The sequence below is a fragment of the Chiloscyllium punctatum genome, chromosome 44 (assembly GCF_047496795.1).
Source record: "Chiloscyllium punctatum isolate Juve2018m chromosome 44, sChiPun1.3, whole genome shotgun sequence".
Lineage (NCBI taxonomy): Eukaryota > Metazoa > Chordata > Chondrichthyes > Orectolobiformes > Hemiscylliidae > Chiloscyllium > Chiloscyllium punctatum.
Window position 1 is genome coordinate 19,872,221 of NC_092782.1, and position 15,573 is coordinate 19,887,793.

The following is a 15,573-nucleotide window of genomic DNA, read 5'->3' on the forward strand; positions in this document are numbered from 1 at the left end:
ATCCACCTCAGATGGGAGTCTATTGCAGAGTGTGATCCACCTCAAACTGGAGTCTATTGCAGAGTGTGATCCACCTCAGATGGGAGTCTATTGCAGAGTGTGATCCACCTCAGGCTCTGGTCTACTGCAGACTGTGATCCACCTCAGATGGGAGTCCAACTGCAGAGTGTGATCCACCTCAGGCTGGAGTCTAACTGCAGAGTGTGATCCACCTCAGATGGGAGTCTATTGCAGAGTGTGATCCACCTCAGACTGGAGTCTATTGCAGAGTGTGATCCACCTCAGATGGGAGTCTATTGCAGAGTGTGATCCACCTCAGACTGGAGTCTATTGCAGAGTGTGATCCACCTCAGATGGGAGTCTAACTGCAGAGTGTGATCCACCTCAGACTGGAGTCTAACTGCAGAGTGTGATCCACCTCAGACTGGAGTCTACTGCAGAGTGTGATCCACCTCAGACTGGAGTCTAACTGCAGAGTGTGATCCACCTCAGACTGGAGTCTACTGCAGAGTGTGATCCACCTCAGACTGGAGTCTAACTGCAGAGTGTGATCCACCTCAGATGGGAGTCTATTGCAGAGTGTGATCCACCTCAGATGGGAGTCTATTGCAGAGTGTGATCCACCTCAGATGGGAGTCTAACTGCAGAGTGTGATCCACCTCAGGCTGGAGTCTACTGCAGAGTGTGATCCACCTCAGGCTGGAGTCTACTGCAGAGTATGATCCACCTCAGGCTCTGTCTTACTGCAGAGTGTGATCCACCTCAGAATCTGGTCTACTGCAGTCTGCGATTAATCTCAGACTGTAATCTAGTGCAGTCTTATGTCGACTATGATTCACCTCAGACTGTGATCTAGTGCCATCTATGATCCATAGTCTGGAACCTATGACAGCTGATAACGGAGAAGCCTTACTGGAGGATTGAACTACTGTGTGCACTGGGAGGGTCAAGTGGGCTTTCATTGACAACAGACTGTCCATTCTTCAAGAGGGAAAATTTCCCCTCAGATTCTGCTTCTGCTGTTTATTTCATAGATGACTTGGATGAGGAAGTGGAAGGGTGGGTTAATAAGTTTGCTGGTGACATGAAGGTTGGTGCAATGGGACATTGAGAAGTGGCATATGGAATTTGACCTGGAAAAGTGTGAAGTGATTAATTTTGCAAGGTGGAATTTGAATGTAGATTACAGGATTAAAGGTAGGATTCTTGGTAGTGAGGAGGAACAGATGGATTTTGGGGTCCACATCCAGAGATCCCTCAAAGTTGCCACCCATGTTGATAGGGTTGTTAAGAAGGCTTATGGGTTAGTGGTGTCCTTGATAAGTACGTACCTGTCAGGCAAGGAGGAAGTGGTTGAGCAAGGGAGCTGTGGTTTACTGAAGAGTTGAATCACTTGACAAAAGATAGAAGGAGGTTTATGTTAGGATGAGTCATGAAAGCTCAGTTAGGGGCGCTTAGAGTTACAAGTTAGCCAGGAAGGACCAAAGGACAGAGCTAAGAAGAGTCAGGAGGGGACATTAGAAGTCTTTGGCAGGTAGGATCAAGGAAAACCCTAAGGTTTTCTACAGGTATGTCAGGAATAAAAGAATGACTAGGGTGAGATTATGGCCAGTCAAGGACAGTAGTGGGAAGTTGTGCATGGAGTCTGAAGAGACAGGAGAGGTGCTATATGAATATTTTTTGTCAGTATTCACACAGGAAAAAGACAGTGTTGTCAAGGAGAATGCAGAGACACGGGCTATTAGACTAGACGGGATTGAGGTTCATAAGGAGGAGATGTTAGCAATTCTGGAAAGTGTGGAACTAGATAAGTCCCTGGGGTCGGATGGGATTTATCCTAGGATTCCTGGGAAGCTTGGGAGGAGATTGCAGAGCATTTGGCTTTGACCTTTATGTCGTCATTGTCTACAGGAATAGTGCCAGAAGACTAGAGGATAGCAAACGTTCAAGAAGGGGAGTAGAGACAATCCTGGTAATTATAGACCAGTGAGCCTTACTTCAGTTGTGGGCAAAGTTTTGGAAAGGATTATAAGAGATAGGATTTATAATCATCTATAAAGAAATAATTTGATTAGGGATCATCAACAAAGTTTTGATGATCTTATTGAGTTCTTTGAGAAGGTGACGAAATAAATGGATGAGGGTAAAGCAGTTGATATGGTGTATATCGATTTCAGCAAAGCATTTGATAGGGTTGCCCATGGTAGACTATTGCAGAAAACACGAAGGCATGGGATTGAGGGTGATTTAGCGGTTTGGATCAGAAATTGGCTAGCTGAAATAAGACAGAGGGTGGAGGTTGATGGGAAATGTTCATCTCGGAGTTCAGTTACTAATGGTGTACCACATGGGTCTGTATTGGGTCCACTGCTGTTTGTCATTTTTTAAATGACCTGGATGAGGGCCTAGAAAGATGGGTTAGTAAATTTGCGGATGACACTATGTTTGGTGAAGTTGTGGATAATGCCGATGGATGATGTAGGTTACAGGGAGACATGATAAGCTGCAGAGCTGGGTTGAGAGGTGGCAAATGGAGTTTAATGTGGCAAAGTGTGAGATGATTCACTTTGGAAGGAGCAACAGGGATAAAGCGTACTGGGTGAATGGTAAATTCTTGGTAGTGTTGATGAGCAGAGAGATCTCAGTGTCTATATCCATAGATCCTTGAAAGTTGCCACCCACGTTTATAGGATTGTTAAGAGGTGTGTTAGCTTTTATTGGTAGAGAGATTGAGTTTTGGAGTTACAAGGCCATGTTGCAGCTGTACAAAACACTGGTACAGCTGCACTTGGAGTATTGCATACAGTTCTGGTCGCGGCATTATAGGAAGGATGTAGAAGCATTAGAAAGAGTGAAGAGGAGATCTACCAGGATGTTGCTTAGTATTGAGGGAAAGTCTTTTGAGGAAAAGCTGAGGGGCTTGAGGCTGTTTTTCTTGAAGTGAGAAGAAGGTTAAGGGGTGACTTATTAAAGGCATGCAAGATGATCAAAGGATTAGATAGGGTGGTGGTGGCTAGCACGAGGGGACATTGCTTTAAAATGAAAGGTGAAAGATATAGGACAGATGTCAGAGTTAGGTTCCTTACTTAGAGAGTAGTAAGAGCATGGAATTCCCTGCCAGCAACAGTAGTGGACCTGCCAACATTAAGGGCATTTAAATGGTATTGGCTAAACATGTGGATGATAATGGAATAGTGTAGGTTAGATGGGCTTGAGATTGGTTTCACAGGTTGGCGCAACATCGAGGGCTAAAGGGCTTGTAATGTTCTTTCATTAGCAGGGGAATTGCGTTTAAGAGCCACGAGGTTATGCTGCATCACTGTAAAGCCCTGATTAGACCATACTTGGAATATTGTGTTCAGTTCTGGTCGCCTCATTGTAGTAAGGATGTGGAAGCTTTAGAGAGGGTGCAGAGGAGATTTACCAGGGTGCTGGCTGGACTGGAGGGCATTTCTTATGAAGAAAGGTTGAGAAAGCTAGGGCTTTTCTCATTGGAGTGAAGAAGGATGAGAGGTGACTTGATAGAGGTACACAAGATGATGAGAGGCTTAGATAGAGTGAATAGCCAGAGACTTTTCCCCAAAAATGGCTATCATGAGGGGGCATAATTTTCAGGTGATTGGAGGGAGGTTTAGGGGAGATGCCAGAGGAAGGTTCTTTACATAGAGAGTGGTGGGTGTATGGAAGGCACTACCAGCAGTGGTAGTAGATTCATTAGAAACATTTAAGCAACTTTTGGACAGGCACATGGATGATAGTAAAATGAAGTATATGTCGGTTAGTTTGATCTTAGAGTAGGATAAAAGGTCGGCACAACATCAAGGGCTGAAGGGCCTGTACTGAGCTGTAACATTCTGTGTTCTATGTATTCAATTCCTGCCTTAGGATTAACACTCATACTGAATGAATCTATTCCACTGTTGTCAATCTGGACTGAACCTTAGGCTGTCTCAGTCTGTGTATCGCTTTCTGTGAGCAGTCAACTTTGGCAGTGTCTATCTTATGCTTTCTTGACTTCTTGTTTCAAAGTTGATTGAAAGAATTGAATTGATGCTCATCCAGCCCAAGACTGTTTCCTTACCTGTTCTTGAACCCTCCCAGAATCAGCAAATAGACATAGCTCCACTTCAAATTCCATTCACTTTTCCTCTGCAAATGTGATACAGCCAACAATTAGACTTACAACTGAGAGTGATGACAGCAGGCAGCTCTGTTTATTGCTGCTATTCCTTGACACTGATGATGGTAGAGTGTAGCTGAGTATTTTGCATGTACATTGTGACTTTGGTTCTGTATTTGGGTGTGTGAAGAAGAATTGTTCATGCACAGAAAGTCGAGCTACATGTTGATACTGTGACTTTATTCAAGAAACACACTTACAGCCAAAGTCTGAATTGCAGTGTAATGCATATCAGAGTATCTTTATGAATTGACCAAGTAATTACATTCAGTTCATAAAAAGTAGCATGCTGCCACATAACGACAAACAAATTCAGGAAGTAACAGAAAAGAGGCAGATGGGATATTACAAGAAATAAAATTGAATTCAAACGTGCTTTTGAAAATGTATTCATGGGGTGTAGCCATTGCTGACTGGGTCCGAATTTATTGCCCAGCCCAAGTTGCCTGTGCAAAAGTGGTGATGAGGTGCCTTAGAGTTGTACATTTCACAGCATGGAAAGTGACCTTTACACTCATTATGGCTTTGCTAGTCATCAAGCAACTATCTCTTCTCACCTCATTTTCCAACGTTTGACATGTTGCCTTGTCTTCTTTGACACTTCAGTTATTGTCTAAATAAATCTTTAATTTTGTGAGGATCCCCGTTTCTACGATCTTTTCAGGCAGTGAATTCCAAGCACCAACGTCCCAACTCTTTGTGCAAAATATTTTTCCTTATATCTGTCTAAACCTCCTACTCCTTACCTTAATTTTATCATCCCCCTACCCCCGCCTGGATATTGACCCCTCTACTAAGGGGAAACATTTCATCCTATCTATGCCTTTTATAACTCGGTACATCTCAATCAGGTGTCCTGCTCAGCCTTCTCTCCTCAAAGGAAAACAACTCCAGCCTATCTACTCTCTTTACGTCTATATCACGCCAAACCATGCATATCCTGGGAATCTCCTCTTAACCCTCTCTGAAATCACTGCAGTCCATAAGCTGTAGATTGACCCACGATGCTTTTAATTCCAGGATTTTCTCACACTGGAAGGAACAGCAATGTGTTCCAAGTCAGGATGATGAGTGGCTTGGAGGGGACCTTACAGGTGATGGTGGTGTTCCTCTATATCTGTTGCCTTTGTCCTTCTAGATGGAACTGGTGGTGGGTTTGGAAGATGCTGTCTAAGAATCTTTGGTGAATTTCTGCAGCACATCTTGTAGATGGTACACACTGCTGCTATTGGGCATTAGTGATGGAGGGAGTGGATGTGGTGCCAATTAAACACGTTGCTTTATCTCGAATAATGTCAAACTTCTTGAATGCTGGAACTACACTGATACAGGCAAATGGGGAATATTCAATCACACTTCTTACAGGCTTCGAGGAGTCAGGAAATGAATTATTCATTGCAGGATTTCTAGATCTGACCTACTCTTGAAGACATCTCATTTATGTTGTTCAATTTCTTATCAATGGTAAGCCCCAGGATGTTGATTGTGGGGACTCAGTGGTGGTAACACCATTGAATTTCAAAGGAGCAATAGTTAGTTTGTCTCTTATTGGAGATGGTCATTGCTTGGCATTTGTGTGGCGCAAAGTTTACTTGCCACTTGTCGGTCTAAACCTGATTTTGCTGCACTCAGACACGGACTGCTTCAATATCTGAGTGGTGCTGAACATTGTGTGTTGCAGCTCTCTGCAGTCTTTCTCTGTTTATGGATTGTAATTGACTGCAGCGGTTCAAGGACAATATGCAATGGGCTAAAAGTGCAGGCCCATCCAGCGAGTCCAACTCCTGCTGAGTAAATAAAGAAAAAAGTACTTTTATACAGCATCCTTCCCAGCCACTGAAAGCCTTCATAGCAAATGGAGACTTTTCGCAGTGTAGTCTCCGTTGTCATGCAGGAAACATGGCAGCCAATTTGTGCACAGCAAGATCCCACAAGCAGCACCACACCAATGGCCAGCTGATCTCTTTTTCTTTCCTTCTGTTGCAAACAGAAAATCTGGAATTACTCAGCAGGTCTGCCAGGATCTGTTGGGAGAGAAACACAATTAACTGGTTTCTAGTTAATAACTGCTCTTGTGCTTTGTGATACTGAGTGAGGGATCAATATTGGCTAAGAGACACTCCTCCCCACCCTTCCCCAACATTGTTCAAGATATTATCACAGGACTTTTCGCATTCATTGAGAGAGTAGGCAGGGTGCTTAGCTGAATACCTCATCAGCATGACAGTCCCTGGGGCAGTGTAGCACTCCTTCAGCATTGCTCGGGAGTGTCAGCCTTGTTTGCTGAGATTAAGTCTCTGGAATGGGACTGTGAATGTTAGCTTTCTGGCTCAGAGACCAGAGTGCGACTGACTGAGCTCCAGCTGACAGAACCACAATGCTTATCTCCCAGCTGAATGACTGAAAGAGTCACCCGTGGGCCCACTGTGGATTAAAGCCACCTCTGAAACAAGTCTTGGAAACTCAAGATTTTAAAAATGTATGAATCTTTCAGAATACAGTCTTGTAGATTTGGTTTAGTTTCTTTTAGAATGAAACATGGACATACAAAGAATATTTAAGCAGTGCGGGTGAAATAACTCCAAGGAGGCCAGTATCCTGTCACAAAGACACATTTTGTTTTCACATGAAGAGCCCTTGAAACTGGTCCGGCTTCCTCAGAGCCAGTTCTCTGAGTGAAAGGAAACCCTGACACTCCTGGTTAAACCTGTGAACCAGGGCTCCCTGATTGGACCAGATTAACAGCCCCAATCAGTGGACTCATATTCTATGAAGAACACCTAGCTGACCTCATTACAATCACAGCAGTGAACTACCATTTTGGTGATAGTGATGAGAGGAATCTATTCCTTGGTGCTTCGTGGAGCTGTTGACAGGGAAGGGATTGTAATGGTCAAGAGACAGACTGCTATATCATGGATTCTTGCCTGCATCATCATTCGGTGTGGAGAGGGTGGGGATGGGTGTAATGAAGGAGATTGATGGGATGATAAACATTATCCTCAGAATCTCTGCCAGCTTCACAAACTTTACAGTCAGGAATGTGAAGGACAAAGGAACACCACCAGTTGCAAGTTTCCTCCCAAGCCATTCACCATCCTAACTTGGAATTTGATATTGATGTACAGAGGGATCTTGGGGTACAAGTTCATAGCTCCCTCCAAGTTGCAGCATAAAGGTGGTAAGGTGGCATGTTTGTCTTCATTTGTTAGAGCATTGAGTATAAAAGTTGGCAACTCATGTTGGATCTGTCTACGACCTTTGTGAGACCATATTTGGAGTATTGTCTGTAGTTATGGTCACCATATTAAAAGAAAGTTGTGGATGCTTTGTTGTAAGGAGAGGTTGGACAAACTTGCATTGTTTTTGCTGGACCATTGGAGGCTGAATGGCAACCTGATCAAAGTATATAAAATTATGAGAGATATGGATAACGTGGATAGTTGGAGTCTTTATCCTAGGGTGGAAATGTCAATGGCTGTTGAAGCATAGGTTTAAGGAAAGGGGGGGAAATGTTTAAAGTAGATGTGCAGGGAAAGCTTTTTTAAACACGGAGGGTGGTAGGTGCCTGGAACATGCTGCCGGGGAGGGTGTAGAATCAGATACCTTGGCAATGTTTAAGAGGATTTTCAACAGATACATGAATGGGCAGGGAATAGAGGGACACAGACCATGTGCGGGGCGATGGAGTTAGTTTGGAATAATATCACAGTTAGCACAGACATGGTGTACCATTTTACATTCTAATATAGCATCGTCTCGTCCGTGTTGCTGGGTCAAAATCCTCCAAGTCTCTTCCTAACAGTATTGTGGATCAATCTACATCAGATCAGGTTCAGTGCAGACAAGTGTGAGGTGATGCACTTTTCATAGAACCCCTACTGTATGGAAACAGACCATTAAGCCCAACAAGTCCACAATGGCCCTCTGGAGAGTATCCCATTCAGGCTCATTCCCCTACCCTATTACTCTACATTTCCCCAGACTAATACGCCAAACTTGCACATCTTTGGACTGTGGGAGGAAACCAGAGCACCTGGAGGAAACCCTACAGACATGGGGAGAATGTGCAAGTTCCACACAGATAGTTGCCTGAGGCGGAATTGAACGCGGGTCCCTGGTATTGTGAGTCACTTTTGTTAGAACATTGAAAGATAATCCAATATAAGGGGTACAATTCTAAAATGGGTGCAAGAGCAGAGGACCTGGGTGCACATGTGCACAGAGTATTGAAGGTGGCAGGACAAGTGGAGAGAGCTATTAATAAAGCATACCATGGTCTCAGCTTAATTAATCAAGGCATAGAGTACAAGAGCAAGCTGGTGATGGTGAACTTGTATAAGACACTAGTTAGACCTCAGCTGGAATATTGTGCTATATTACAGGAAAGATGTGAACACATAGGAGAGAAAGTGCAGAAAAGGTTTAAAAGAATGGTTTCAGGAATGAAAAACTTCAGTGATGAGGGTAGATTGAGGAAATTGGGACAGTTTTCAGTGGAGACAGGGTTTTCAAAATCATGAGTGGGTTGGACAGAGTAGATAAGGAGAAGCTGCTCCTGGTCATATAATGAACAAGAATGAGTGGGCATGTGTTTAAAGTGATGTTCAAAAGCAAAAAGGATGATTTTAGAAAAAAGCCTTTTCTCACTTCAAGTAGTGAGGATTTTGGACTACAGAGTCTGGGAATGGTGTGAAGGCAGGTTCAACTGAAACATACAAGAAGGGCACTGGATGGTTATTTGGGCCGAAATGGTGTACAGGGTTATGGGGGAAAGGCAGAAGATTGGCATTGGGTGCAGGCATGATAAGTTGAATGGTCTCCTGCCCACAACAATTCTGTGATTCTGTGAAAGGGGCAGCGGTTCAGGAGGGCAACTCACCTTCATCTTCTCAAGGGACATTTCAAGATGGGCAAGCATCCCTTGAGGAAATACAGAGAAAAACATGAGTCTGTTCCACACATGAATTGTAACAGAACATTTCATTGCACCATGTTGTGTGACTCCATGAAATATCTAAGGTACAATTTAATTTTCAACAATGATAGAAAATCAAATTAGCATCGGGGTTAAAGTTTCAGTTCACTGAATACCTCAACTCAATGATGCAATGCAATGATGTAATTAACGTTCCTGAAGTTTGTGTTTCTAGTCTGACAGCAATGCTCTCTTCAAGAGATACTGTGACTGTAGGGGGTGTGGGGGAGATGTGGGTGTTGGAATAGTCTCTGAAATAGCTAGGCTGGAGCTCCGATTGCTCAGATTTAGCTGGGTTGTACAGAGCTCTCCCAACACTGAGCAGGAGCAATTCTTCAGCCAATCTGAAAAGAGAGAGAAAAAAAATGAAATCACTATGGTAACTGGCAGGAGGTTATAGTACAGCTTCCTTTCAAAAAGAACCGTCAGATCTTGTGACAGTGGGGAGAGGAGCGTTGATTTTGAAAACCTCTAGCAGATCAGGCTGAGTGCAAGCCCCTGATAAAGAGTGATGAGACTGAGGTGGTTTGGTTCTCTAGGGGCACAGCCCCATGGGGCTGGAGGGAAGATATGAAGGGGAGTTAACAAGGCTTGTGATTTTCAAATGATCTTTCCTTTGCAGGTTTAGTCCTCAAAGGCAGCTTCAGAGCGAATGGACTCTCAGAGATCACAATGAGGCTTGCTCGGACGTGGCAACTCAAGGCACTGAATTTTACACCGATAGCCCAGCCTTTAAGGTGGGGGTCCTGGGCCGTGAGCTCCAGGTTCTGGACAGTCTCCCCCCCATCCACAGCCACTTCAAACTGGGAATTTCCTGCTCTCCCGAGAGGGCAAGGTGGAGCCAGCCCCCACAGGGGGCAGGGGGACGCTCGGAGGCCAGGATTGGGGGGGAAGAGGTGGCAAGTGAGGAGAGGTCCCAGGAAGACTGGGGAGCTGCAACAGAACCCCAGAAGCAAGAGGCTGGACCTGCGGAATTTTGTCTACCTGCAGAATGTGGTGAGTTAAATTCCCATGTTGCTGTTCCTGTGCACTTTGGAAATTGATTTGCACTTGTCCAAAACAAAAAGTCATGGTGCTTTTAAAGTTTAATGTTTGGGGATAATAAGGATGTGTTTCAAGCACTCATGAGTCCCTGAGAGAAGAAAGATTTCATCTCATCTCTGCTTTGTCAGCTGTCCGAAATCATTGCTGAATAAAATGAGCTGCAGCAAGAAGGCAGAGTGTTTAATCTGTGCAGCTACTGTTCAAAAGTAAAGCAACCAATTCTTATCCAGTATTGAGTGACAGTCTGTACATTCCAAATTGCCTGAGTGCTGTAAGCTTAAACTCTGCTTCCAGTTTTGCTTGCCCTGTCCCTCCTTTTAGTCCCCCTGCTCACCCCTATATAGTCTTTCCAATCTCAGATGCAGAAGGCCCTTCAGTATTGATGTGCATCAAGGTGTGAACAAACTCCAGAAAAACCCTTGAAGACAGCAGTTTCTCATTGAAATAAAGAGGGTGGGAAATAACCTGGCAGCCTATATTGTTCATTTTCACTCACTATTGACATGGAAAATGACTCGGTGACAGTCAAATAGAAATGGAAACCCCATCAGAATCTGCACTGTTGAGGGAGATGGAATCAGGAATGTGTCACTGATTCTCAGATGGAGCAGCTCTGGTTTAGTCCAGTATGATGAAGAATTAACTGTTGAATCTACACTCAGTATGTTGGCTGCTGCTTGACCTGACATTAAGTTGATGGACTCGCATGTCAATCAGTCACCATCTCTCCTAACCTGCTGCCTTTATTTTGTCCAATACATTCAGATGAAGATTATACCCTCCATGATGAAGCAACAAGGGCAGCTTTGGGCATCTTTTTTATCTCAGCCAAACATTCGACACATGGCTTATCAAGACCAGCTACCCCCAGAGAAGATCAGTTAGTGAGGTACACATTCTGCACTTGTGTATGTGTGTGTGTTTGTTAATGTGTGTAACACCACATTTGTGATAGTGTGTGTATATGTGAGTGTGAGTTACTGCATATGTGTGGTAGTGTATTGGAGCGTGCATGTTTTGGCATTTGTAATTAACAAACGAGTTGAAGATTATCGGGAGTAACTGGGAATGTGGAGTTAAGGCTGCAGTCAGATCAGCTGTGATCTTGTTGAATGATGGAGACTTGAGGGGCCGAGTGGCCTATTCCTGCTCCTACTTCATATATTTTGTATAATTGTGCTGGTGTGTGTTAGTGTGCCTGTGTTGTAGCATTGTGTGTATTATAGAGTGTGTTAGTGTGAGTGTGTTACCATATGTGTTACTGTATCTGTGTTATCGTGAGTGTGTTAGTATGACTGTGCTGTAGCTTGTGTGTCTTATTGAATATGTATTCATGTTTGCATTGTGTTGCATACTGGTGTGTCAATGTTATAGCACACGCGTGTCAGAGATTGTGTGTTTATTGTGTGTGTTAGTGCTTGTGTAGTGCTGTGTGTTAGTTTATCTGTGTTTACAGTGTGTCTTAATGTGCCTGGGTTAGTGTGCCTGTGTGTGTTAGTGTGCCTGTGTGTTAATGTGTCCATGTTAGCACTTGTGTCACTGTGTCTGTGTTAGTGTGCCTGTGTTGGCACATGTGTTACTGTGTCTCTGTTAGTGTACCTGTGTGTGTTAGTGTGTCCGTGTTAGCACGCGTTTCACTGTGTCTCTGTTAGTGTGCCTGTGTGTGTGTTAGTGTGTATGTGTTAGCACGTGTGTCATTGTGTCTGTATTAGTGTGTCTGTGCGTGTTAGTGTGTCCGTGTTAACACGTGTTTCACTGTGTCTCTGTTAGTGTGCCTGTGTGTGTTAGTGTGTCTGTGTTAGCACGTGTGTCACTGTCTCTGTATTAGTGTGCCTCTGTGTGTCCGTGTTAGCACGCGTTTCACTGTGTCTCTGTTAGTGTGCCTGTGTGTGTTAGTATGTCCGTGTTAGCACATGTGTCACTGTGTCTCTGTTAGTGTGCCTGTGTGTGTTAGTATGTCCGTGTTAGCACGTGTGTTACTGTGTCTGTATTAGTATGCCTGTGTGTGTTAGTGTGTCCATGTTAGCACATGTGTCACTGTGTCTCTGTTCGTGTGCCTGTGTGAGTTAGCATGTCCGTGTTAGCACATGTGTCACTGTGTCTGTATTAGTGTACCTGTGTGTGTTAGTGTGTTCGTGTTAGCACATGTGTTACTGTGTCTGTATTAGTGTGCCTGTGCGTGTTAGTGTGTCCGTGTTAGCACGTATGTCACTGTGTCTGTATTTGTGTACCTGTGTGTGTTAGTGTGCCTGTGTTAACATGTGTGTCACTGTGTCTGTGTTAGTGTGCCTGCGTTTGTTAGTGTGTCCGTGTTAGCACGTGTGTCACTGTGTCTGTGTTAGTGTACCTGTGTGTGTTAGTGTGTCCGTGTTAGCACGTGTGATACTGTGTCTGTAATTTTGTACCTGTGTTTGTTAGTGTGTCCGTGTTAGCACGTGTCATTGTGTCTGTGTTAGTGTACCTGTGTTTGTTAGTGTGTATGTGTTAGCACGTGTGTCACTGTGTCTGTGTTAGCATGCCTGTGTGTGTTAGTGTGTCCGTGTTAGCACGTGTGATACTGTGTCTGTAATTTTGTACCTGTGTTTGTTAGTGTGTACGTGTTAGCACATGTATCTCTGTGTCTGCGTTAGCGTGCCTGTATGCATTCCAGTGTTACAGTATGCGTGTATTACAGTTCTAGTGCATGCATCTTAGCACGTTTGCATAGTAATTATGTTAGTGTATGCATGTTAACGTGTGCGTATTAGTGTGTTATCACAGGACTAGCCTCCATTCTGAGAGCCTTGTACTTTATAAAGAAATTTGCCTTTCATTTTAATTGCTTGTCAAATGGAATTAAACACAGCATGCTTTCTCTTGCCTTTTGAAGGCTTAAGAATGATAAGATTCCTCTAGAATCAATTAGATACAGTGTTATTAATGTTCAGAATTCTAAAATATGTAAAAATTATTACTCTCATCAGCCTTGGCTCAGTGGTAGCTCTGAGTCAGAAGGTCATAAGTTTGAACATGTAAACCAGGCTAACTGAGCCCCGCACTGGTGAAGGGCTAAAGTTCGGACCAGTTATCAGCACAATTCACTTCTGCTGTCACAGGTAAATGTAAAAAATCCCAGGCAACTACTCGAGAGCTTCTCCTAGTGACTTAGTGATATTTAACTCTCAACCAGTATCTGGGAAATACATCATCTGTTTATTCAATCACTTTGCTGTTTGTGGGGGCTGGCTTTGCGAACATTGACTGCTACATTAGCAACGCGACTGGTTCAGAGGTATGTCATTGGCTGAGAAGTGTTGTGTTGTGGCCGGGTGAGGGGCATTGCTGAATTTATGAAAAGCTGGGATAAAAATGCCAGCAAGGATGCTGTATGTGCAGTGGATGTTTTGGAATGTTTCATTTTCTGTATGCTGTAGTCTTTTTCACTGTATATCAGCAATAGCTCCAAATGCCACTCCAGAGCTTTAACCTCGGCAAAAACACTGAGGAGGGAGGGAAGGAGGAAAAGCATCCCACCCAGACCTACCCCCTAACCTGTAACTTGCATTTGCCATGGCCAATCCATCTAGCATGCACATCCCTGGAGACTATGGGCATGTTAGCATGATCAATCCACCTAACCTGCACATCTTTGGACAGTAGGAGAAAACCAGAACACACGGAGGAACCCCATGCAGGCATGATGAGAATGTGCAAACTCCACAGAGGCAGTATCCTGAGGCGGGAATTGAACCCGGGTCTCTGGTGCTGTGAGGCAATAGTGCTCACCATGGTGCTTTCCTTAGATGCAGAGCTTGAAATGAAAGGGATGAAAAGACCTCAGAATCAAACCAAGGGCAGCAACAGACTCAGGAAAACAAGCAACAGAAAACACTGGAAATAACCAGTGGGGCATTGCACTATCTGTGGACAGAGAGAAACAGAGTTTTCATCCAAACTGGCAGGCAATAGAAATATGACATGCTTTAAGCTAGTATGTGAAAGAGGGGAACGTGGAAAAGGATCAAAGAGCAGGCGGGGTTTGTAATGGGGCGAAGGGCATGATGAAGTAAATGATAGCGCAGGAGAAAGAGAGTGGGAATGGGGGAGCAAATGAGACATAACAGGAGTCTAAGGGAGGTGTGAGTGGCAGGGTTCACTTCTGCTTTCCACAGGCCATACTGGATTTGGTTCTGGGAAACGAACCAGGCCAGGTGTTAGAATTGGAGGTAGGTGAGCACTTTGGGGACAGTGACCACAATTCGGTGACTTTTACTCTAGTGATGGAGAGGGATACGTGTGCATTGCAGGGCAAGAGTTACAGCTGGGGCCAGGGAAATTATGATGTGGTGAGGCATGACTTAGGATACGTGGCTTGGAAAAGTAGGCTTCAAGGCAAGGGCACAATTGATATGTGGAGCTTGTTCAAGGAGCAACTATTGAGTGTCCTTGATAAGTATGTACCTGTTAGGCAGGGAGGAAAGGGTAGTGTGAGGGAGCCGTGGTTTAATAAGGAATTGGAATCCCTTGTTAAAGGGAAGAGGGCGGCCTGTGTAAAGATGAAGCGTGAAGGTTCAATTGGGGCGATTGAGAGTTATAAGGTAGCCAGGAAGGATCTGAAGAGAGAGCTAAGAGCAGCAATGAGGGGACATGAAAGGTCCTTAGTTGGTAGGATTAGGGAAAACCCAAAGGCTTTCTATAGGTATGTCAGGAATAAAAGAATGACTAGGGTAGGAATAGGTCCAGTCAAGGATAGTAGTGGGAGGTTGCGTGTGGAGGCTGAAGAGATTGGGGAGACACTGAATGAATACTTTTCATCAGTATTCACTCAGGAACAGGACATTGTTGCCGATGTGAATACTGAGTCACAATTAAGTAGAATGGATGGCTTTGAGGTATGTAGGGAAGAGGTGTTGGAAATTCTGGAAAGGGTGAAAATAGATAAGTCCCCTGGGCCTGATGGCATTTATCCTAGGATTCTCTGGGAAGCAAGGGAGGAGATTGCAGAGCCATTGGCCTTGATTTTTATGTCCTCGTTGTCTACAGGAATAGTGCCAGAAGACTAGAGGATAGCAAATGTGGTTCCCTTGTTCAAAAAGGGGAGGAGGGATAACCCTAGTAACTATAGGCCGGTGAGCCTCACTTCTGTTGTGGGCAAAGTCTTGGAGAGAATTGTAAGGGAAAGTATTTATGAACATCTGAATAGGAATAATATGATCAAGGATAGTCAGCATGGTTTTGTGAAGGGCAGATCGTGCCTCACAAACCTTATTGAATTCTTTGAGAAGGTGACTAAGGAGGTGGACGAGGGAAAAGCGGTAGATGTGGTGTATATGGATTTTAGTAAGGCATTTGATAAGGCTCCCCATGGTAGGCTACTGCAAAAAATACGGAG

General features: G+C 44.2%; 1 protein-coding gene across 2 annotated transcripts in view; it reads left to right on the plus strand.

Moving 5' to 3' along the window:
- LOC140466786 (dynein axonemal heavy chain 3-like) overlaps nucleotides 1-15,573 on the plus strand; it is a 601,941-nt gene that overhangs the window by 75,834 nt on the left and 510,534 nt on the right. Inside the window, exons 5-6 of one of the 2 annotated variants that reach the window (XM_072562421.1) lie at nucleotides 9,781-10,154; nucleotides 10,968-11,091. In XM_072562421.1, the coding sequence (XP_072418522.1) occupies nucleotides 9,781-10,154; nucleotides 10,968-11,091 (498 nt within the window). Of the gene's footprint in view, nucleotides 1-9,780; nucleotides 10,155-10,967; nucleotides 11,092-15,573 lie in introns of those variants that run through there. The other variant, XM_072562422.1, reaches the window with a different exon arrangement.